General features: G+C 38.3%; 1 protein-coding gene across 1 annotated transcript; it reads left to right on the top strand.

The window, feature by feature from the left end:
* Positions 1-25,596, top strand: slc6a2 (solute carrier family 6 member 2). The gene is made up of 15 exons (XM_042411870.1): positions 1-64; positions 481-955; positions 3,004-3,135; positions 4,333-4,570; positions 12,290-12,428; positions 12,896-13,030; positions 13,951-14,054; positions 16,106-16,230; positions 16,510-16,622; positions 18,052-18,180; positions 19,073-19,172; positions 20,110-20,210; positions 21,978-22,145; positions 23,083-23,154; positions 23,732-25,596. Exons 2-15 carry the CDS (start codon positions 661-663, stop codon positions 23,753-23,755), a joined length of 1,875 nt encoding a protein of 624 aa, XP_042267804.1. The 5' UTR covers positions 1-64; positions 481-660; the 3' UTR covers positions 23,756-25,596.

Below are 25,596 nucleotides of genomic sequence, written 5' to 3' on the forward strand. Positions count from 1 at the left end.
CCCCTCAGACGCATCTGGACAACAGCAGCATCGGGTCATGGAGAGGTGTCCCTAGCTTTACCAAGTACGGAGCAAAGCCTTTCCACTACAGGGCTTTATATTGCTTTAGTAACGGTGACATATTCAAATAACTACTTATATTCTCTCGTTATCCTTATGAGTGATGTTTTAGATAGTTGTTTGGTTGAGTAGATTGTTAAGCGCATAGAGCTATCAGTGCGCGCGGTGACGTATGGATTTCGCTCTGAAGTATCTTTCACTTGTCACCTGCTATTGCTGTGCATCAGACCACAGATACAGTTTTTTATCTTAATGCTGTACGTGTGTTGGTAGCACACAGACATTAGGTCTGTCTACCATGTAGGAGAAATAATGTCACCTGTGTTTGTATTTCTTGCTGTGCGTAACTGTACTCATCGAAACTTTACGCATAAGCACCAAACATCTCCAAACTCTCTGTTTCTCTTTTCTCCTCCATAGCCCATGTGCACGAAGGTATCAGCTGTACTTTCGTTGGAGAACACTCGCTTGTCCTGTTTTTGTCAGCGGGATTACCGTCCTTCTAAAAACGCACCGACTCAGACCATCATCCCAGCTAGAACCCGCAGGGGGCCGTGAGAGCACCGGGCCAGCTTGGGCTTCGTACGCACCACAGCGAAGATGAATATCCAGGTTCTGCCAGAACACAAGCTCTCGTCCGTGGCCCCGCTAAAACAGTGCAATGTGGAGAAAAAAGAGGTAGAACTGATACTGGTGAAGGACCAGAACGGCGTCCAGTACACCAGTTCCTCCATCATTCCCACCCCTAGCCACCACGCGGCTCCTCCCGGATCCACAGAGGACGAGCGAGAAACTTGGGGCAAGAAAATAGACTTTCTCCTGTCGGTCATTGGCTTCGCGGTGGACCTGGCCAATGTTTGGAGATTTCCTTACCTGTGCTACAAAAATGGAGGAGGTGAGTAAACTCTGGTCGATTAATGAACGTACCAAGATGCTTTAAAATTTAGACTGACACCAGAAGAAGTCACAAAACTTATCATGGCGCGTCGCCAGGTCCAGGGACTGAATCTCCTTACAACATAAAAAAACAAAAAGGGCATGGTTGCGTCACGAGGTAAACTGTAAGTTAGTAAGTCCTCAAAGTAAAATTGTATTTTTTTTCTTCAGTGAAACTCTGTCTCCTTTCATTTAAGGATCAGCTGCAAACATATTTTACTTTCAAACAGGGATAGGATTGTCTTTAGTAACAAACTAAATACAACAGCAATGTCATTTCAGAGTTACAATGTTGTTCTAGTTTTAGTTCCCTTAATCTCCTTTAATTAGCCTTTTAATAGTCCCAAGTGTATTAACGGAGAAGTGCATTTAGCTTTCATGATTAAGGAAATACCCCATTTCATCATGCACATGGAAAAAGATACTGTGTAAAACAGTTACAACTTAATTGCATCATGTCTGACTGTCAGTTGGTTCATGGGTAGTTCATGATTAATTTTACTAGAGAATACAGTAAAAATGTTACATAAACTTTCTCTGAAAATATGAAGACTAGACTAGTTCGGGCTCACGGTTACAACAGACACTGAATATGCACTGTGGCGTGTAAAGTTGAATCAGTAACAACAGGTTGGTTAGAACTACAAGATCTAGAAAGGAGACGCATGTAAGACCTGGCCTCTGTCTAACAGAGGATTATTTGATGCACCACATTTTTAAATCCTGTCAGATAAGTATCCCTGCTGTCTGCAATACTGAATCAGCACCACTCAATGCTTTTGTTGGCTTCAGCGCTGAGGAGGGTTTGTTTTTTTCCTGCTTAGCATGAGTGGGTGATGGGTTTATAGCTTCTCTGTTTTCATGTAAGGACATCACATTCCAGTGGAGACAAAATAAGTCTTCCCAAAGTACCCCCTCCCCAAAAAAGGGCAAATGTTGTTTTAAACACTGTGTCATAATGAACTAATTACATCCTTAATCCCATAATAGTTGATTGGAAAGTGTTTTTATTATACATGATGAAAAAAAGTCTCTTTTCATATAGATATGTACATGTGTAAATCCATCGTAGTTCTAAAACTGAACCGTAAATGTTCATATGATCAAATCAGTCATGAAAGTTTTTAGCATCTACTTGGAAATGACATGACTATCTGCTTTTTCTGGTTTAAAATATACTATAATGTTTATTTGCCTGAACTAACGGAAATTTTGACAAGCGTCTGAGCTCAGGTTGACTCAGTAAGTCTGATCTGAAGACGGTAACATAGCCAACCCAGACTGTGTTCAAAACTATTGAACACTGACACACAACTGTAGTGAGAGAAAGAAAAGAAAAGTACAGTGTGTGTAGTTGAACCAACAATGGATTGTTTCAAACACAATGTTGTTTTACCTTCAACACTCATGACAACAGAGTGCTCACTAGAAGGTGTACCCTGTCCTCTGTTTGCATGCATGTCCATTCACGTGGCGAAAATCAACATGTTGTGCTGAGTGCCCCAAAGGGTCAACTCCATCACTGGCCTGTCAATCATATTGGCCTTCAGCAAAATGTATTCATTACTGTAGATAATGTGTCATTTGTGATGGACAATGTCAAGAACAATTCAATTATGAGGGCTCATTTCCTTCCTTGTTGGTTAATGTGCTACTGTGGTACAGCATGAAAATAGCTGAGAGCCTTCCTGCCTGTCTGTTATCATGTGTTGTTTTTCCTAGAATGTGACTCCAACCCCCACCCTCTTTTTTTTCCTTTTCATTTTTGGTATTTTGTTTTGTCTGGCACTTATATTATTATCTAGCTCCCCTTCTATTATAGATGATCTTGATCCTGGAAATTTTTGTATTATCTATTGTTTGTGTGCTGTGGCTCTGACCCATTAACTCCTCACAATTATGTGCTTGTAATATTACAAATCCAGGAATTTATTCTTACAGTATATTGTTTCAAGTATAAACATCAAAATGTAATTATTTAAAATGTAATTATTTCTCTCTTTGCAGGTGCCTTTTTGATCCCCTACATTCTTTTCTTGGTCATTGCGGGGATGCCATTGTTCTACATGGAGCTTGCACTGGGCCAGTACAACAGGGAAGGGGCAGCTACAGTTTGGAAAATATGCCCAGTCTTTAAAGGTGAACTGTAACACACGCACCGTACACATAAACTGACACGTGTTCCCCCGAATATCTCTTTACCTCTGCCTTTATCTAACCTCTTAAACTCTATTGGCTGCTCAGCGGCGGTTGTTTTTGCCTCCCTTCAGTGTCTTGCCCTTTCATTTCATCCCACTGTTCTTGTCCTTTCACCTTCATAGGTTCATAAGTGGCAATTTGTAACTAATCTTTCTGTCACATCGTCTCTTTCTCTGTTTCACCTCTCTGCATTTCTTTAATCTCTCTCTGCTTGTTCATGCAACCTTTTACCCCTGTCTATGTTTTTGCAAATGTCAGTTTCAGATGAGTGATGCCTAAAACAGAAAAAAACAAAAAACGCCCAAAGCAGTCTAGTACCCACAGCATGCTGAGAAACACAGTTAGGGTCAATTTAATTGCAAGTCAATCAATAAAATTAATCAGAAACACAAAGAAAAATCAAACAGGATCTATTATGGACTCTATTATAGAGAAGAGCTTTGAGCACAATATCAAAGTTGACTAATATAGAATTATGTTTTGTAAACTTTAAAGTGAATCTTGCATGGAGTAAATTATAGCAACTGAGCAGTAACAACATCTCTTGTTTTCCTGTGAATTATATGGACAGTGTGAATGCGCATGTACCCTCGACTACACCCCTGTGGGAGTGATATCTGTTCCTTATGGCAATGATACGATGGTGGAGGAGACTGAAAACATGTTGCAAGGTGCTCAGATATGAGGCAAAAAAGAGAACCGTTTCATAAATCTTCATGAAAAATGTGGATTCTTCATCAAAATTGTGTAACACTCAGTGATGGGTGGGAGATATTCTCAGGGCTGCAGTTTTTGATTAAAGTTGGTTGATATAGTTGCTTCAACTTTCCAATCCATTATATCACGTGTACCATTCCACACATATCTATGATTTGTTGATTACTGTACCGTATGCTGCCATTTCTTGCGTAATGGATAACATGCATATATTCCTATGATGTCCGGGGTTATGAAAAGATATAAAAAGATAATATAATTTTTTCAGTGTTATCAGACATAATGAACAAATATCACTGGCCCTTACACAGTTGTATTATGATGCAATGCACATTATAAAACCTATATTAACAGTAGATACTGTGATTGTATAACATGCAGACTTCCTCACTTCCACACTAATAACTCTGTGTTCCTCAGGTGTGGGCTACACTGTGATCCTCATAGCCCTGTATGTTGGCTTCTACTACAATGTCATCATCGCCTGGTCCCTCCACTACCTATTCTCCTCCATGACCAGGGAGTTGCCTTGGCTCAAATGTGGCAACAGCTGGAACAGCCAGAACTGCACTGACCCCAAAGCCATCAACGCATCCATCCTCGGCAATGGAACATCTTACGCCAAGTACAAGATCACCCCGGCAGCAGAGTACTATGAGTGAGTGATTTAAACAAATCTGTCTCCTGTGTATATTATTGATGCATATGATTATGGAAAACATGTAACAGAGAGAAACTGATGCTTTCAAGTTTTGAGAGGATCAATGCATCACAACTAACAAACTCCCTGAAAATAGATTTATCCAAGTACATACCAAGAAAACACTTTTAAAAGTTAAAAGTGTCTCCAATGCAACTTTCTGGCAAAGCTGTTATGAAGATATGAAGGCTGAATCTATGCTGAGATCATATAAAACGAAATATTTAAGGTAATAATGCAGGGATTTCTCATTGCTTTAAGGATAAATACAACTGCTTTAATATTTTAATCACAGTATTCTTGTGATTGCAGAGAGATCAAAGTTTTATCCTGCAAGTAAATGTAGCTTCTGTCTTCATAAGACTGTCTATGTTTAGACATTTTGTTCATTGTCTTTTACTAGATGTTTGTTTCATTTGGACAGTTATAACTGATACGGTTTGGCTGAGTCATTATATTGTATACAGTGAGCCCAGCAACTACTTCACATGCACGTTATGCTTTTATTGTTTTGATAGTGTTGTCTGAATAACATTAGTGCAGCACGTAGATCCTCAAGGAGCCACTACTCATGTGAAGAGGGTCACTAGTCATTGAAACATGAGTAGAAGACTCCAAAATTACCCAGCCATAAATGTTTGCATTCTAAAATGTGTATACATAAAAAGTTCAAATGCAGTCTTTGAACTGCATGAAAAAAGCTTCATCTGTTTATACTTCAAAGACAGCCAGTTCTTCCCCAGCTTCTGTGAAGACTGACTGTGCAGCCCCAGAGGAAGTCTGTGAAACGACTTGGACAATACAAGGGGCACATGCTAAGCGTGACGCACAAAATACATTGAGCATGCATCCTAGCCAATAATTGAGCTTGATGAAGTTCCACTCCCAAATCTGTTTGGGCTCCAGATTTATTCCAACTAATAGAAGCCCTCAAACTTGATATATAATTGTTTTTACCGAAGATGAGGAGGCCAGTGTTCACAGGAAATTTCCAGCTACAGTTCTTCAGAAAAGTGATGCAATATCTCTGAAAGAGTATATGATCTGATCTGTAAAACCAGACAGCAGACTATTTATTCCAGGTGGACTATTACACTTCTGACTGATCACAATAGGGTACTTCGAGACAGATCTTGCATGGGGTTAGGCTCTGTTGGGGACTTTAAATCCTCCTGCTTGCAGCTAGTTTTGAGCACAGGAGCAATGCCAAGGCCCAGCATGAGAGAGTGAGGCCAACTGAGTCAACAATTCTCTTGCTTCACCTCTTACAGTCTGCCATATCCACAAACCTTCATGAGCCTACTGTCTTTGGCTATCAGGAGTGAAGCTCGTAGCAAAATTAAACAGTAAAACAAATAGTTGAATTTAACATTCTTTCAGTCTAACATTACACCTGGGCTGCTTTTTTTGTTGGTGGAGTTTGGGCTCTCTAACCAAGGTGCTTAATGTTATATATATGTTTATAACTATTAAGCTAATATTTTAGCTGACAAATTACCTAAAACTTAGGTTATTCATTTATATACACATCCAAATTGAGTGGGATCATGGAGGGTATGACACTCAGTTCATTTAAAGTTCATGGAGATTCATTGATTTTTTGACAGATAATGGCATTTTGCCATAAAAACAGAAAGATTCAAACATTGCATTAGAGAAAGAAGAGATTACGTGGTGACCCAGGTATCCATAAACCTGTAGTAATTGATACCTTGGCCACTTGGAGGCAATGCAATAAGCTATGAACACAACACTGACATATTATCACCTTATAAAGTTCATTTGGCAAATGTGTTAGCAAAAAAGTTGCATCCAGCAGACACGGAACAACATTGAGACATATTTGTGACCGTCTGACAATTCTTAGTTCAATTATCACTTTCCTTTCAGCTCTGTTTTGGTTTCCACCAAGTCCTGAGAGAAATATTTGTTTCTTTAGCTGCTAAATGCACCACATTGTCCACTGTCTCCCAACTCTTGCTGTGCAGGCAGCAAACAGTGGGTTGATCACAGCTGTATCTATAAAAACACAACTGATGAGAGCAGTGAGAATGAACTGTAAAGCGGAGGTCTGTAAAACCAAAACAATGACCTGAAAGATCCTAAAACGATCCAGAACTGACTTGGATGATAATTCTGTGTGGATTTACACTACACATAGTCATTGTTACTATAAAAGTAATGATTACATTACATCATTGAAAGTGTTTTGCATGTTTTCCCCCTCATCTTTAGCAATTTACACCTGATATGAGAACACAGTTGTTCCAAGAACAAAAAAAGAAATGAGAAAAGATAAAGCAAACTCTAGTCAACTACAGGAATAGAAGTCGTTTTCTTTTTCTGTCTTTCTTTTTTTAAAACTTTGTATCATAACCCGTCATATAAGACACTAATCGTTACACTTCATCATAGGCTGTCCTTTTGAGTAACTTGAGTAATTCATCAGCTAGAATATCAGTACAGTACAAACAAACACTTTAATTATATTGATTTTATTGATTTCACCACACATTTTCTTCTCCAAAAGCTGTCTCATGCAAATAAAGTTGCTAATGAGACTCATTATGGACACCATACTGCTACATGTAGTAATAAAAATTCAGTCAAAATCGTTGTGGCTGAGAGGAACAAGCTGGTGTGACTTTAAAATCACACACTCAATAATTAATTAAGTATACTGTAAAACTCCATATGATCTGACTTGAAGTGGGTGATATGAAAATGAATTCTCAGTCATGTGACAGGGCTCGTTTGGGAGACGTGCAGTCAAAGGGGCTATGTGAAGACAGCCAAAAACATGGCTTCTGCCAAGAGAAGTGACCCAAAACAGAGATCTGGGTAATTTTCTGTGATTAATTTGATAACTTGTGCAGCTTGAAGAGATCAAAGAAACCTCCCAGATGTTATACTCCCAAATCACAGCATCACATCGGACAAATCACGTAGCAGTTGAGACTGACTTTTGCAGAGTTCTTAAGTTGAGGGCAAAGAATCAGGCTAGAAATTCAAAAAACAAAAGTCTCAAATGTGCGCAAATTGGAGTGTAAGCATATTTAATCTGCTTGATTTTTGACTGTTGTGTTAATGGACACTATTCTCCCAAGTCTAGTCAAGTCAAGTCAATTTTATTTGTATAGCCCAACATCACAAATTTGCCTCAGGGGGCTTTACAGTCCATACAGCAATACAACATCCTCTGTCCTTAGACCCTCAATTCAAATAAGGAAAAACTCCCTTAAAAAACCCTTTAATGAGGGAAATGGAAGAAACCTCAGGAAGAGCAACATAGGAGGGATCCCTCTCCCATAGCTGCTGTGTGTACAGAATATAACAAGAAAGATAAATTGCATAGATACAGCATGGACAGACAGGATGGCATTATAATGGATTTATAATATATATGAGGAATGTGATCAAGAGGACGCCAAAAACACTATAGGACCTGAGCCATGTGACTTCCATCACCATGTAGACCTGGGTAGAGGATAGACTACACATATATTACACACAGGGGAGACTCACATACATTGTGGAGTCCCACAATGCGAAATAAGGTATGACTTTGGACAAACACAGCTTTCTCTTTAAGTCTCCTTGCTGACAGATGGAATCAATCAGCTAATATAAAATGTATAGCCATAACAGAAATAGATCATGCTTCAAAGAGACTGTTCTGTTACAAAATGTTACATTTCAGGAAGAGAAAAAAACGTTATCTCTTCCAGAGCATTTAGTTTAACTTACTCAAAAGTGTTTTACGAGCTGAAGCATAGCGGTTTTGCGTAACTGTACTGTAGATGAGCATATAAAGTTCAAACAAAAAAAAAATTTTTTTTAAATGACAGTGACACCAACTTGTTTCATTAGCACACATTCCACATCCATTCAGGTCTAGCCTGAAGCAGCCACATCTGATTTCATGTCAAGGATAACTAGACTTGATAAATAGCCCTCATTTAAAGAAAAAGATCTAATTACATAGACACTTGAGAAGATTGCTTTCACTTCAATCTCACACACAATTTAACATATTTGTTGAAAGAATTACTTTTAAAACAACAAGGAGAGGATTGTAGTTGTAGTTAATTAAATAAATCAGGTTGAAATTAGGTAGAATCCCTCAGCTGTGTTTTGATATTTAGGTCTGTAGTCCTTTTTAGTTATTTATTTTTGGAATGCCCTGTTTCTCGTCCTCTAATCAACATTAAAACCAGGCTGCATGCAATAGTTTGCCAGCCTCAAATATACAGAGACCAACTAGTGGCAACACTGAGTGTTAGGATAGCAGCATAACCAGCTTGCTGAGTGACGATAAGAGTAAATGTGTTTAGAGTAACTGGTCCACAGGGACTTGGATTGATGTTACAGTGAACATTTACTGGCAGTACACTATCAATTCTATCAGATGAACAAGGAGGCCTTGGGGCATTACAACACCGACACGAGACGTCCAGGTCAAAGTACAGACTCAAAATTTCTCTTCCTAAAAAAACCAATGTCCTCATGTGTTATCTTCCTCCCTAAAGACATTATAGCTTTGAATTTATTATCAGCCAAAGATAAGTAAATGCTAAAGAGGAGTTTCACAGATCGCTTGGTCCCTTCGGATTGTATGTCTGAACATACTTCAGTTTGCGTGTTTTCCAGACGTTTTATTTGTGCCGGGCTGTTGTGTAAGCAACCTGAGTATCAGATCCAAATCCAGTCCCACTGTTTATCAACCCACAACATCACATGCCGACTAAATTGAATCTTGCTTGAGTACAGTCTTAGGACAAATGTGAAGGGAACAAATGCTTTTAAATGTTTTACTGTAGGATATTGATATCCAAATAAAATACAACCTGGTCCTTGTGCCTTAGAACTTTGGAGAGACATCTAACAATTTAAAACCTCACATAGTCTGTCTTTGTTGTTGAATTCTTGTCTGCCCATCATGAGTCCTAATCTGGACAGACAGATCTTTCTATCTGCTGAGGCCTTATGAATACAGTGTTTTACAGTGCTGTCTCACAAAGCAATTTTATGAGTTGGAACAGCTCAGCCTGAATTTGTGAACAGTAATAACAGGGGGGAAAGCTTTTAACCTGTAATACCAATTTCAAATGGACCCAGGAGCAGAGGCTTTTGTCATGACTGGCAGTCATTGGTTGTGGTTGCAGCCAATATGAATAAAGCATTTGTAACCGTTCCAAAGATGTATCATCTTCAACAGATTATCACACATTCTTTCACTATAAGAATTTAACAACCCGTAACTTAACGTGAATCTGTTGTCATGGATTCTGTTTTTGTTTCCACTGTACTCTTGCAGCTTTAGGCATTTGTGTCCCAAAACAAGATGTCAGCACTGCTCAGGAGGTGATAAGTTCCAATACTCTTGGGTAGTGTAGCCTGTTTGGGACTGTCTCACCATTGCATGGGGGACAGTCCCAGATGGTTCTTATAGAAAGCTTGGGGAAGCAGCTTTGCACTGCTCTTCAATGGAGATGCCAAACCAACCAGTTATCCTTCATCCTTGAAGTCTTTTCTATTGTTAAACAGCAAAATACTGTTGGAAAACACTTATTATAAAGTATAAATTTGACCTTTGTGTCGCTTGTCGAAGTTTGTTTTCCAACACTGGAAAGGAGACACCACACTCTAAAACAAACTCAGACAAACCACACAGAGATGAGATTTACATTTTATTGGAAGTGTTTTCAGACAATGTTTTTTACTATTACAAGAGAAAAGAATTTAAGGATGAGGACTAAGTGGTGGTTTGGCCAATGCAGGTGTGATTAACTGCCACAATCTTCCAAGACTGTCTTCATAGTGGGTGAGACAGTCTCTGAACGTTTCTGCCATCCCCCAAAAATTGCCTCTCAAGCAAAGCTGTGAATTTTTATTGGTGTAATTTGCGTCATCTTAATGGTTCTTTGGATGTGCAAAAGGAACTTTAAGTTCCAGATTTAGGCATTTAGTTTTGTCTCTGGGATAAATATCAATGTCATGTCTGTGCAGTATGTGCAGAGCTGGAGTCAGGAAATGTTTAGCCTAGCTTAGCATTGAAGCTTAAATCTAAGGCTGTTGTATTTACGCAAGGTATCTTGCTTGTTTAACACAGATGTAAAATTGACAACGTTGCTGTGATGACCTCAGGAAGATACGCACAGTTACTGTGCCAGGTTGTTGTTCACAAAGAAAAAGTTCCTGCACATCACTCCCCATAAAACCTCAAATACACAATACATTTTTACATTTCTGATTATATCTAGGTTAAACAAATGAGATACAACATGTTAATCAGTCAGCTTACTCTTATAAGTGTAGTTTTTTCACTTTGGACAAAGCCCTGCCTGTTTTCCCTCTGCCTCCACTCTCAATGATAAGCTATGATAATCATGTCTAGACTCCAGCTCTATACTTATCACACAAACATGAGACTAAAAGCAAAATTCTCATCTCACTCTCAGAAAGAAAGTAAATATTTATATTTACTAAAATGTTGAGCTATTTCTTTAAACATCCTCACCTGCATAAAATGCACTTTCTGAAGCAGGCCACTTTAAATGAGCTAGAGAATGTTTTGAGAAGAAATATTAATTCAATTGAAGCCTGACAGATAATTGCTGGTACGTTTTGACTGGGCATTATGACAGGACAGCATACTGACAGAAGCCTCTGACCATAGTGGCCACAACAGTTGAACTTTCCCCTAATCTACTATTTATTAATTAAAGTTGTCGCTTCCTCCCACTACTTCTTTGAGACACTCAAAGAATGAGCTTGCAGCTGGAAACAATATTTAGACAGGGAAGGAAGAGACACCATTTGTCTCCCTTTGTTTAATTATGTCATAATAAAACACTTGAACTTTTGAACGTAAACCTTAATCTGACAGTAAATGTTTGGCTCTAGAAGAATGGTTGATAACAGCCAAACAATAGCATAGATCATTATTGACATTTTGTATGTTGTTGGAAGAGAGTAAGAAAGAGAAAGGTGTTTTATTCACTTAAAAAGCCAATCAACAGATGTCTGTATGATCCTGCTTAGCTTGGTTTTCACAAAGATGGATGCCTTGACTTTATGTTCAAGATGTAATCTACATTAGTGTTGAATAAAACTGGAATTAATTTCTTTTAAGCCATATAAATGAATACTTGGCCAAGGATGAAGTGAGGTGACGCAATAGTAGCAGGTTGGAAATGCTGGCTGAGGGTGGAGCGCTGTAATGCCTGTCCAAAGAGAGCCTCAGCCCCAATTTATCTCTCATCTTTACCTCAGACACCCACAGTGTGGACTGTTTTGTTTAGACTCCCACTGCTGCAGTAGAACCTGGGTGGGCTAGTTTGACAAAAACACCTCTAACAGTTAAGATGTAGCCAAAAAAAAGAAGATACCATACCACAGAGAAGTTATAGCACAATATGTATCCTGAATTGTATTTAAAGTTGTGCTTAGAAATACTTCAATGCATCTCTGTGATGTTTATGTTTAATATCAGTGTTTAACATAGCGCTATTAATCATGATGCACAAAGCAATTATTACCGCAAAATTTTCCCAGAAGAACATGATTCAATATATCTTCTTTTGCTCTGCTACAGTACATAGTTGTCCGAAATACTAATGTCAACTGAAAATGACAATACAGTATTTATTGTTTGCCTGTGTGTCCCTTTTGCAGACGGGGTGTGTTGCATCTCCATGAGAGTCAGGGTATCCAGGACCTGGGCCTGCCTCGCTGGGAGCTGACCTTGTGTCTGGTCGTGGTGGTCTTCATCCTCTACTTCAGCCTGTGGAAAGGTGTCAAGTCCTCAGGAAAGGTACAGGCCTGGTCTATGAAAAAAATACATTTTTTCTCCTATAGATGAAGAATTTGAACTCAAGGGTCTCTGAGGAGCCACAGATACATTTTGCATACATCTTGCAAACAGATCACTACATTCTGTCATTCATAGTGTTGGGACAAAAAAGTCAAGGGACAGTGATAAAATATAGTGAAGATTGTAAATTTTCTCCCATTTAGTTGTTTACATTCCAAACAATATGTACAATATAACTTTTGAGAAAAATACAATGTTATCATAAACACTTCATAGTGGACTACATATCATACATACAGTATTTTCACATGCTGTATTACACATCAGAGATCAGAGAGTAAGACAAGCGGAGCAGGATTTGTTTCTCTTTTTCTTAATATACAACTGTTCAGCCACATTCAGCATCCATTTATTGATGCATGATGGATTTTATCCCCTTTCCACTTGTTTGCTCTATGTGTATTCAGGTGGTATACATCACAGCTACTATGCCCTATGTGGTCCTTTGTGTGTTGCTGATCCGAGGCGTCACTCTACCAGGGTCCATGGACGGCATTAGGGCGTACCTCCACATTGACTTCAAGAGGCTCAACAATCTAGAGGTTAGACATGAAGCTTGTAAGCCACAACCCGTCTGTGGATGTTAGAAAGATTTTGAATGGTTTGCCAATAAAAAAAATCCACAAGCTTCTACAAGTCAAACGTAGAAAACATTTACAATGTTGTGGCATCTGTAAGTTACTTTACTACTGCAGCACAGTAAAACTGTCAAGTTTGTAAATAATAATGGAAATTAACTTTAAGTGTGAGAACCTTATGCACTTGTTTGGACAATAACATTCCTTTTGCCCTTTAATGATAATGCTTCACTTTGGCTGTGGGTCACCAGTGTATGGTTTTTATTAAAAAATAGTGTGAAAAAGAGATACTGCTCTTGAGAAATATGAAATATGAAATGTGAAATCCCAGGTTTCAATATTGGACAGGTCTTCAGTTTGTGGTCATCCAGTTTTGACTCTGGAATTCTATGAGTAACTTTTTCATCTATTTCTGTCAGAGAGCCTTCTCTCTGTGTTACTGTGATTCACTGGGTGGAGTACCACACTCTGAGGGTTAAAGGCTACAGTAGATTCTCACTGGTGCCTCCCATGCTTAATGTATGTATATGAATGAATGTCCTTTATCCACATATACTTAAGATACAATCTCCAACTAGCTGGGATGATGTATATGTGTAAGGGTGGAGAAAGAGTTTACATGTCTTGCAGAACATTACTGGCAATTACATGTAAACTTAACTAAACCAGAACCAGGCGTTGGTGGATGGTGAAAAAAAAAAAAAAGGACACGTAAATAAAGACATATTTTCCAAAGAAAGTCACATAGCTTGGTCGTAATATTGGAATAAAGGAAATAATGGTCTAAATAATGAATATCTGTGTTTAATTTTAAATCTGTATATGAAATTGTACTGTATGTACTGGTAGTGTATTCAAAAATGTTCTTGTTTCTCTTTCCTCAGGTGTGGATTGATGCAGCCACCCAGATATTCTACTCACTAGGAGCAGGATTTGGTGTGCTGATTGCATTTGCCAGTTACAACAAATTTGACAACAACTGCTACAGGTAAGAGCTTATGCTCCATTTGTGATTGATGATAGTCCAAAACAGGCCCACAGCAACATAACATCCTGCTGTTTTCATGTAGTCTGCTTTTCCCACTGTGTAACCGGATCACGAAGCAGCAGAGGTGATGCTAATCTGTCCAGTTTACCCCAGTGGCCAGGTGTTAACAGGGCAGATAAAGTACAGGCCAGGAAGGCTTGCCAGATGATAGCCAAAGGCTGCATGTTGACTGGTTTGTCATAGTTCTGCTCTTCCTCAGAGAAAGCGGGCATGAGTTGTGAGCTTAGATAATCTTTTTCCGCCATTAATAGGTTGCAGTGCAACTGTTTGAGGCAGATGCTATTGGGGAAACAGCAGTATAACCTATCATGCTTGTAAATATACTACAGCCAGAAAACATAACATATCTTGCTAAAGCTACACAAAATAAAATGGTTTTTGATAAGTAATTCAAGGTGCCATCACAGAGACTTCCAAGCTAAACTGGTGTACTTACTATAATACAGCATGTTAAACGCATTATGCACCCCTCCTCTTCTGACCTCTCTCATTTCCTCCACCTTCTTCAGTCTGAAACAGGGCATCCTGCCTTCCTCCTCTTTCATGTCCCATTTAGAGATGTGTGTGTACTGCTGGCAGGTGGGATTTGCATTATGCCCTCAGTGACAAATGAACAAATCTGGATAAGGGGAAAAGCAACGGTCCGGCGGACACAGTCATGTTAGAAAAACAAACACTGAACACAGACTTATGTTTTAATACTCACACAGAGGGAGGAAATCTGCTCATGGGAGTGCAAGTAGCACATGTGAGTAGCAGTGAGTCCTCCTTCACACCTAAGAAAAACATAAAACCCTATCGCTAAGTGACAAACAAAACACAAGGTTATTATACTTAACAGAAACTAAAACTAATGCAGTTACTAATTACATAGTTAATATAATATCATAATATAGTTAGTATGTTAATACAACTATCAAGTTGTCAACAAAATAAACACATATGAATTGGCTATTTTTTTTCTCCACTTTTTTTCCTTCACTTGGCTTAAATGTTTTCTTCTTGCTAGAAATGTCAGATCAATCAGAGTAGTACAAGATGAGGATACAACACTGCTGCCATTCTTTGTTCGATATGTTTTCTACATCATGTGATCATGTGAAATACCTGCCTTCAAATGATCCTGTGCCCTGCTTGACTCAAAACTCAAAATGCCTCATTATTGTTACAAGATTTTTCTAAACTGAGCTTAAATTTGAACTAAATTGACCCTCCAAATTGTAATAAGTAAGGAAATTCTAAAATTTAGGATACTCAGTAAATCATACAATAAAGAAGATCAAACCTTGAAATAGTATCCAAAGCTAATTTGAAACTTTTGGTTAAAATAACACTGCTTGCACTGTACTTCAACTTGGAAGCTTCCAGTTGTAAAATGGAAAAAAAACCCTCCTTTCTTTATCACTTTGCCTTAATGAGAATTTGCCTGATAATTTTTGTTGATAACAGTATAGTTATAGTTAATGTCCTACACATACAGTATGTCTCCACTGAATGTACTGTTTAAGTTTGTCATAGGTTCCTGTGATGTGTAGCAGCACCTGTGTGTGACATAACTGAATAAAAACTTCAAAGGTTGTATCACAGCTGCCTGCACACAATACACAAAGAAAAGAAAAATCAGAGGGAGAGTCAGGGGGAAAAAATGCTTAATTGAGAGGTTTCTGCTCCCTCAGCCCAGGAGGGAGGTGGCCGAGGTCAAGTTGTTAATTTTGTCAGACAACCACAGGTTAGTGGCGACAGACCAGCACACCAATTACCGATCAAACCACCAAACAAAAACAAGGAGCAAAAGCTTCTCAATAACCTGAATATCCCCTCTAAAACATGAAAACACAGTGTTGGCTGAAGATCAACCCACAGAAAAAAGAAAAAATATCAAGCCCCATTTTAAGTTTACTTAGATCACTATAAAAAAGCAGAATTGATCTTGGCAGCGGCTCAACAGTGTTACCAACGCTGTGTTTTTGTTGTGCTTTCTCTTTCTCTAGGGATGCTCTGTTGACCAGCACTGTGAACTGCGTTACTAGTTTCTTCTCAGGGTTTGCCATCTTCTCTGTGCTTGGATATATGGCTTACAAACATGGGGTGAAAATAGAAGACGTGGCAACAGAAGGTAAGTGACTGCACACACTCACAAGACACTATACCAAAAACCACCAGTAACACGATAACACTGAATGACTCGATAGTGTATATTACTGTAATACTGTGTATTAAATGAGCACAGTTTGTATCTTTTTTCTCACTTGCTATGAATCCCAAGAATATATTTTAATTATTGTAGTAAAACAATATTTGGTCATACAAACAGATTTATAGTTTCCTACCCTATAAATACACACTGTTATACAGTATATTTATGAATGTTCCTGTGTGCATATACTGTATACAGGGGCAGGATTGGTGTTTATCATCTACCCTGAGGCTATATCTACACTCCCAGGCTCAACATTTTGGGCTATTGTGTTCTTCATCATGTTGCTGACTCTGGGTATTGACAGCTCGGTGAGTCCAGACGACTACTGCACCAATAGAATACAATCACCACCACTACAAAAGCGCAAATACACGAATAAGATGCAAGTGGAGTGGTGAAAATTAGTGATGAAATACATGAATACATACAGTCCTTGTAAAATGGTATACAAATGTTGGCATAGCACTGTACAAAGGTGCAGAAAAACAGTGTTACCTTTTCACATACAGAACAAAGTAACAGGTTATGTAGAAACACCTTGGGGATAGTAATGACATCCATGTAACAAGGAGATTTTCATAGCTGGTTTGCCCATTAAACCTGACATTTGCTGGAAAATAATGTTCATTTTGTGCTCTCTGTGCAAGTTTCTCTCTGAGAAATTATACATTTGTTTACCCAAAGCACCCATTAGCTTTGAGGGATGAGAGCTCACCATGATTCATCTGGTGAGCAATTAGTCTGCTATAACAAGGAAATACTGTGATAAGACAGAGTATTTTGTAAATCAAGTTGACTAAGTACATGTGGTGTATAATGTATTCCCAATTTATTTATTTGATTTTTTGATCTTTTTCCCCGCTCTGAATAAAGTTAAAATAGGATGTTAAGTAACAAATAAGTACTATTATACCAGTTACTTCTGTATTTTAGAAAAAGGCTGTTCAATGAGCAGGGCAAATAATACAGAGTACCTCCATTGACTGTAAATACTGTGAATCAATATTGTAATTCATGACTGATGCTGTGGGTAAGCAACGAGAGTAAAGTAATGTTTTAGTCTGGTCAACATTAAAGCATCAAAATACAAAAACTCCTCTATGGTGTTTCAAAAGCCAGCAGTAATCTAATGAAACACCTTTACACCTACTCACTCTGGTGATAAATTAACAAAGAATAGTTAAACCACCTCCTATCTATGAGTAAGCAGATCAGATGAAGACCATTTCAGTAATGTATACTTTCATGTACTAGGTTTGTCTATTTTAGTGTGTCATGTTCTGTTTTATGTCTGTTCTTATATTGAGGTAAGACTAAAGGCCCTGGATGGATGATATAGTTCTATTCTACTCACTGCTGTCATAATTGAGAGCAATATCTATCAATCTGTATTGAGGGACATGATGTTGTTATTGCAAAATGACCCAGTTATGGTATATAAGAATATTAGTCCCATGATTCAAAAGTTGAGATAAAGCCTTAAAAAGTAGGGTGATTACAGATTGTCACACATTTTACTAACTCATGTCTCTTATTTCTTCTTTTTATTTATCTTTTTAAACCTTTTTTATTGGGCTTTGTAGGATTATACAACATTTGTATCAAAGACAAATACAATTGCATGTCTCTCATTTCTATCATGTTGAAGCTCTAAAGAGTTCTGACCTGACTGTCAGCAGCATACAAAGTGGGTAAAGATTTCAGGGTCTCATTTCTCTCTCTGTTTTTGTCCACCAGATGGGTGGCATGGAGGCAGTCATTACAGGTCTGACGGATGACTTTAAGATCCTCAAGAGAAACAGGAAGCTCTTCACCTTCGCCACAGCCTTCGGAACCTTCCTGGTTGCCCTGCTCTGCATTACCAATGTCAGTATCAGGTTTCATTGTGCCATAAATTCACACTCTGAACATGAATGAACTGCTTGTCAAAGTCCCACTTCCAACATAATGCTTTCTTATCTAATATTTCACTTTTTGTTCCACTCAAGAGGTAATCACTGTATATAGAAGTATCAAACTTTGCACTCTTTTCAGCCATGTACAAAGAAATATGGTTTTAAAATGTATTTATTTGGTGGTATACTTAAAGTAGGAATGTACCATAGTGTAGACTTAAATAGCATGTCACCACTACTTTGAAGGAAGTATATAAGACTCGTGATATTACGTCAGCATAGACAAATCACTCAAATATGTTACAGAACTCTTTCAAAGAATTGATCAGAAGAGTTATTGCATCATGCACTGATAACCAATTAGGCCTTGATTACAACTGCATCCTGGAAGCAAAGGATTAATTTTCGCTGTAGTCTTGATTCATTCACATGGTCTCAGCGCCAAGGAGAAATGCTTACCGATTACACAATAACAGATTTTGGACACAGAAAGGTATTTTGTTGGTGATTGACATGGTTACTTCCCTTAATCAAATCAATGAAATGATTGAGGAAGTGAATGAATGATGCCTTTCCCATGCTTGTTCCGTAGCACAAGATTCAGATTGTGCCACTCAGGATAAAAATCAAAGACGTACTGTACAAAAGCCAAAATGCACACTGAATCCCCTCTTCACCCATGTGATGCTTATCTATCCTCAGACGTCAACTCTTCAAAGTGCAAAACAAGCATATGTTACATTTACATTATGTTAAGTCTAAGAGACCATAGCTTTTTTACTGCACACAAGGGTCCACTTATTTTTAAGGGTGAAGATTCATGTACTTCACACACACTCTCTGGTTTCTTTTCTTCTCTGCAGGGTGGGATCTATGTGCTGACCATGTTGGATAAGTATGCAGCAGGGACCTCTATACTATTTGGTGTGTTGATCGAGGCCATTGGAGTGTCATGGTTTTACGGTAAGACATTCTACATTGAATTTGGCTTTAAATTCTTTTTCTAAAATGCACTTTGGCTTATTCTTATTTTTATTGGCAAGATAAAACTGAAACATCCTACCCACACACCCTTCTCTACTGTTTGCTCAAATCTCAAAGTAGAGAAAGAAAAAAAAAAAAGAGACTGGAATCAGTATGTACAGATGATGGAAGAATCATCATTGAACTACAAAAAAGAGTTAACATAAGCCTGTTCTTGGGTTCACTGAGGCAAAAAACATGAAAATCCATGAACATCAACATCAGAGATACAATTAGGAAACTAAGCTTTCAGTTTGTAAATTCATTGTGCGGGCACTTTTCTGGAGCAAAGAAGGTGTGATCTACTTCATGACCTGACAACTTATCTTCACTTGTGCAGAACAGGGGTGAACAAGATCAATCACAGAACAGAATGATGCAAAAAAAACAATAAAAAAGACACAAGGAAAGAAACAAAGCACAGGACTTACAGTAAGATCCTGTCCTGTCTAACCTATAAGAGCTAATCTATCTCGTCACCATCTGTAGACCCTTAGAAGAAAAGGCAAGGAAAAATCCCAGGGAAAAAATGATTATGGAAAACAACACTAGAGGGAGAGGGATATCACAGCTGGCAAATTGAGCAACCGGTGCCAAAACAAAACAAATAATACGTTCAGCAACATGGCAGTCTTGATGAGATAACAAAGCAAAGAAACATGATGTCATCTCAAGGTCAGCCCAGGTCAAGCTGGAGCAAAAACAAAATCATTGGAGTACAGTATGGGGGTGTAGGCCATCCTACTACTGGACTACCCCTACTGTCCAGTGAGACTGCATGCTTGGCACAAAGAACTTGCTGTAGCCTACACTGTTTGAACGTTGAACGTGTATGACTTTGCTCTCCACTTAACCCTTGCTGTGTGTCTTCCTTCAGGTGTGGACCGCTTCAGCGAAGACGTTGAGAGAATGATGGGCTTTAAGCCAGGCCTCTACTGGAGGCTGTGCTGGAAATTTGTCAGCCCAACTTTCCTTCTGGTGAGAGGAATACAGGACATTACAGTAGTTACATATAGGGCTGGGTTTCTTGGATAGGGACTATGTGTGTTCCTAAACAGAAGACAAATCCAACCCATAAATTCATATTATATTAGGAATCGACAGTTAATGGTTGATGTCTTCCACTGTCATTCACAAATGCTTGCAAGCTGTATTAAGGTATCATTCATTCCACCATGCAGTAGCTGTAAGATTTAACATAAAATCAACATTTTAATTGCGTCTATATCATCCACAGCTTAAGTAAACTAATGTAATGTAATAATTTGAGAAAAAGCACTCATCTACCACCACAGAGGCCCAGCTTCAATTACCAGCTTGGGTAATTCTTCCTTGTACTCAGAGTGGTATCCAAGCATCATAGTCTGAACCTCAGTACACCTTCCTGGAGTTCCTTCCTTGCAGGTGAAATAAGCTGGTGACTCCACGTGCATTAGAGGATGCACATGGCTGTGTCCACTGTTGTCCAGGGGAGGGTGTAGAAAGCCATGTGCTTCCTTGGATAGAAATGGTTGTCTACACCCTCCTCTGGACAACAGTGGAAGTTAGAAGGGGCTGCAGTGCAGGAGAATTGGTCATTCCACATTGTGAGAAAAAGGAACAAATTCAAAAATACATTTTACCATTGTTTACAGATATATTTTGGTATATGGGGTAGTGCCCTGATGACAATCATTTGTACTCCAAAAGAGTGCACATGCTATCAAGTGCAACAGTGTGTCCTCTCTGTTAAGAGAGCATTTTTTTCATCATGCACCAGTGTACTAGTAACATAAGAGATGAGTTATGCAATGGAGAAAATAATGATTCAACACTGCACCCTACTAATTATATTCCACTTCATCAAACCTTTTTCTCATAGCATCCATGGATGTGCACTTAATGAAAATATCTAGTGTGCCTATGCTCTCGAAGTCCATGAGTACATGAAGCAATGCTTTGTGCTAGACATTGTGATTACCTGGTAAAAAATAAGGGCTTACAAGTGTGAAGTCCAGCCTTGTGGTCCCTAGAGGTCTGCTGCTTCTCACACCCAGCTAGACCAAAGAGGTTTGAACAAAATGACCCACTGACATCGCCATTTTCTGAGATCCACATTCTCATTGGCAGGGCTAAACATGCAAATTATACAACCTATATAACCAACAGCGGCTCAGTGATCTAAAGTAGCATCTAAAAAACTGCAACAGCAGTTTAACCTTAAGCTGGTCCTTAAATATTACATAATAAAACACATTTAGGTTCTTTATTAATAAAATATCTACAAAGAAAATAGCTTAATGTCACTATGGCTGCATGAAGCACTTATTAAAGCTGGCATTTTACATGGTCAAAGTAAAGTGCTATGGCCTTTGATAGTCAGAACATAGGGGGGTTATATTGACCTCTCCATGACACATAACTGCAAACAATGTTTCAGAGAGACAGACTGCTTGTAGCTCAGTCATGAATTTAGTCTAGAACAGGTGAATCAGGTTACAGAGAGGAAGAAAAGTTTATTATAGTGGACACGCCCAACTCAATTCAGTTTCATGAATACAAATTATTACAGAGGGACTGTAATAAGAGACGTCTGTTCTGATAAAGAAGTTTCAGTTGTTTACCTGGATTTCTCTCTCTAGTTTGCTTCTCTCACTTTCACCTTTTCTGCCTCTGCCTTTCGATTCAGAGACTTTAGACATCAGAAGTAGCACCCTTACAAATTTATGTAACTCATAATGTTCCTGTTTGTTTTCTCTTTCACAGTTTGTGGTAATAGCCAGTACTGTAACATCATCAGGCCTGAAGTATGATGAATACGTCTTCCCTAACTGGTCCAATGTAGTTGGCTGGGGTGTGGCCATGTCCTCCATGATGTTTGTCCCCTTCTATGCTATTTATAAATTCTTCAGCTTACCAGGAACATTCAAAGAGGTCAGTATCAAAACTTTGCAATCACACAGAGTGAAAAAGAAATCAACATACATTGACTTAAATTAACACTAGTGTGATCACTAAAGAGGAGGGAATATTAGCAACAATTACAACTGACACAAGGATCTTCACAGTTTGTGCCAACACATACAGTATCAGTTAATGGGAAAGTGTGTCCCAACTTCTGACTGGTACTGTATGTTACAAAGAAAGTAGGATCTCACACACAGTGCAAGTGGACATTGAACAACAGTAGCCAAAGTAAACATTGTTATTACTATGATTTTGGCTGTGGGACATGCAGCATGTTCTTCTTTCAAACAAAATTTGAAATTAACAATCTGATTTAGAAGTCAACTTTCCTCCCTCATCTTGGTGACACTGGCACTGTGAGAACGCTCTCAAATGATATAATCGCTTCAAAGCATTGAGAGTTTATGATTGTAATCATCAAAGCACCAGAGAGCTATTTTCATCCCTCAGCAGTCAACCACTGTCAGCTTCACTCTACTGTAACAATTCCCACATCCCATTGGCATTTCCTGTTGGTACTCAGGACTGAAGATTCTTCTCAGGTTCTCAGTACACTCTTGGTTTCTTCTGAAAACTTTTGTCACCTCCTATCAGGTTTTTTTTGCATCCTCCTCATGATAACCAGAATAAACATAGCTGAAGTTCTTGATAAGGGCTCCTCACAGGTCCCAAAAGAGCTTTAACATCATTTATCATAGATAATGCTAATGACTTTTGGTCTAATTTCAGATCAGATTTGATGCATTTCCTGTTACATCTGAAGTAGCACCTGGGCTCTTTGATGACTCTGTCTGTAAAAATACATCAACATCAAAAGTGCTTTATCTACTGTATGCTTTGAAGATGATACACTTGCTGTATCCAAAGAGTTGAGAATGATGTGTTGTAATTATTTGTTTTGCAGAGGATAGCCTATTGCATCACTCCAGAACATGAACATCATTTGGTGGCTGAAGGAAATGTTCGGCAGTTCACAGTAAGGGCAAATTTTTGTGTTTCTCAAACAATGGCTATGTTTACATGGACCCTAATATTCCATTAATAATTGGAATAATAGCCCAATCACAATAAAAATGCCTCCTGTAACCACCTCAATCAGAAGAGACTGGCCCAATCCGGCCCAATCGGATGGAATTTTCAATCAGGTTGAGAGGTGTGGTGTAAACCTCCTATTGAACCTAATCCATTCAATAGGAAAATATTAGCGCCAATAACCGGATAAATGCTTAATCCAATCGTTTCTCTGGTTGGAATAAATAAATATTTTCTGCGCATGTTTGCCCTACATGGGGTAACATTAGGTGACGTGACAGTACTCCTCAAGACCCAAACAAAGTTCCTGTGTCCTGTAGTGACAAACACATTGAAAACATTTGACTATTTGTGAATTTACTTTTGCACTGACCATTGCTAATACTTCTAAATAAAATTTGAAGAAGAGGTAAAAAAGACATAATGCTAAACTTTTGTAAATGACATTGTTTAACAAGTAGGAAAATGGTTTAGTGAAAAAAAAATTCTGTCACAAAACAAAACTTTTTTTTCTTTTTCAGCTCAAGCATTGGTTGGCGATCTGATTAAAAAAATAAAAAAAACAGAATTCCCTCATTCATCCTCACGTCCGGTGTTTGGAGTTCCTGTGTGCCACCAGTGGTCGGACAGAGACGGAGTGCCACAGGCTCCAACTTCTCTCAGCAGCCTCTCTTCTCCTCATGCATTTACTACCCAAGGCCTTTGTTATCAACAGTAGCTTCAAGCACTTTGATTTCAAAGTTATTCCAATTAACATTTTTAAACCATTCTACAGCTTCACTCAGCTCATAAGATAGGAGCTGAAGATTTACTGTTATTTGCCCATGGACATCATTTTGGTCTATATACACTATTTTAATTAATCATAACTCAAGTTATGATTTTGTATAGTTTGTGATGTGACTGTTATCTCCTGAAAGGGAAAGACACTAAAATTTAAACCAAAACAATCACATTTCCCTGTGTATTACTATACAGGGGACCCAAATATTTAAAGTTTTTAAACTTATTTTTAGGCCTGTGATTATTTATGATTACGTTATTATTGGAAGGAAGTTTCTATTCTTGCCACTCTGTTGGCAGAGAGGCTTATCTGTGTCAGTGCCTTATCAAGGGAGACACTACATATTTCTTACAGTCCGTACAGGAAGAAATAAAATAAACTGTGTTGACTCAGGAACCCACTAAATCAAACCACAGTTTGTGAATGGGAATCTCTTGGTTTTGACCCAGCCCTTTGATATTCAAGTCAAAGAGCTAGAGGTCATCAGTGCATCAAGGTCAAGCTCCTTGGCAAAGAGAAAACAGGCCTAACATAATGCTTTTGTGTCACATTGTGTTACAGAAAAGGGAATAATGCATGCATCGCTCCAAAGCTTTAAAATAACTGAGGCAGGCACCATTCGCCTCTTGTGTTTTGAAAGGCCAGACTCACAAGCAGGCCTTAAATCTCAAAGAAAGATTAAGGCTGAATGTGGTCAGTGCCTGGCTGCTCACTGAAGGTGAAGCTAAACAAATGGTGTAACTGTTACAGACAGTTTTGTATTATTGTTGTGTGACTTTTACTTTCTGAATTTTTGTCTGTTCAGTGCTTCTGAGGAGTATCTGTGGCTTTTCCTCCAAAGAGACAGCGAGAAAGCAAGAGAGAGAGAGAGAGAAAGAGAGAGAGAGAGAGAGAGAAAGAGAGAGAGGGTGTGTATTGGGATTTTGTTGCCAACCATATAGTATGCTGTTAGTGTGCAGTACATGGAGGAGGCCTCTTTCACTGTACTGCATATTATCTAGTATGTTAAATCCATGAAAACAACTCTGATATTTTCATTTGAAACATATCTTGTGATGTTCCTCTTTTTTTCATCACCATAGAAGTGCCGACATGGTCCTTTAGGAATGTTTTTGATTATCTTCCTCTGTTTCTCTATTTTTTTATTTATTGGAATGAAGCTGAAGTTGAATTTTAACCTTGAATCATAACAGAACACCCTTACTGAAAGGAATAAAGCCACAAAGAAAAAAACAAATATATGTGGAATATATAAGAAGATATAAAAATATATAAATATATTCTTTTGTTATATCTAATCTTGTATTTATCAAATTGTTTATAACAAAACGTGAATGTAAAGTATTTTAAACGTACCTGTCCACTGTCATACCATGGTGTTTGATGTATAGCTAAGATTAACTATTTAGAAAAAATATTCTTCAGTGTAATTCTGGGCTACCTTGTCACATATGAATGTGAACAACTACACCCTGGCTTTCCTGGACTATGTTTACAAAAATACTGTGTACAATACCAATGTCCTATTGAACGTGAGTGACAACTATCTATGAAGAAGTCTGAAGTATTCACACTATGATAATAAAGAATTTCTTCTACACA

Source organism: Thunnus maccoyii, chromosome 1, assembly GCF_910596095.1.
Source record: "Thunnus maccoyii chromosome 1, fThuMac1.1, whole genome shotgun sequence".
In the NCBI taxonomy this organism is placed as follows: Eukaryota; Metazoa; Chordata; class Actinopteri; order Scombriformes; family Scombridae; genus Thunnus; species Thunnus maccoyii.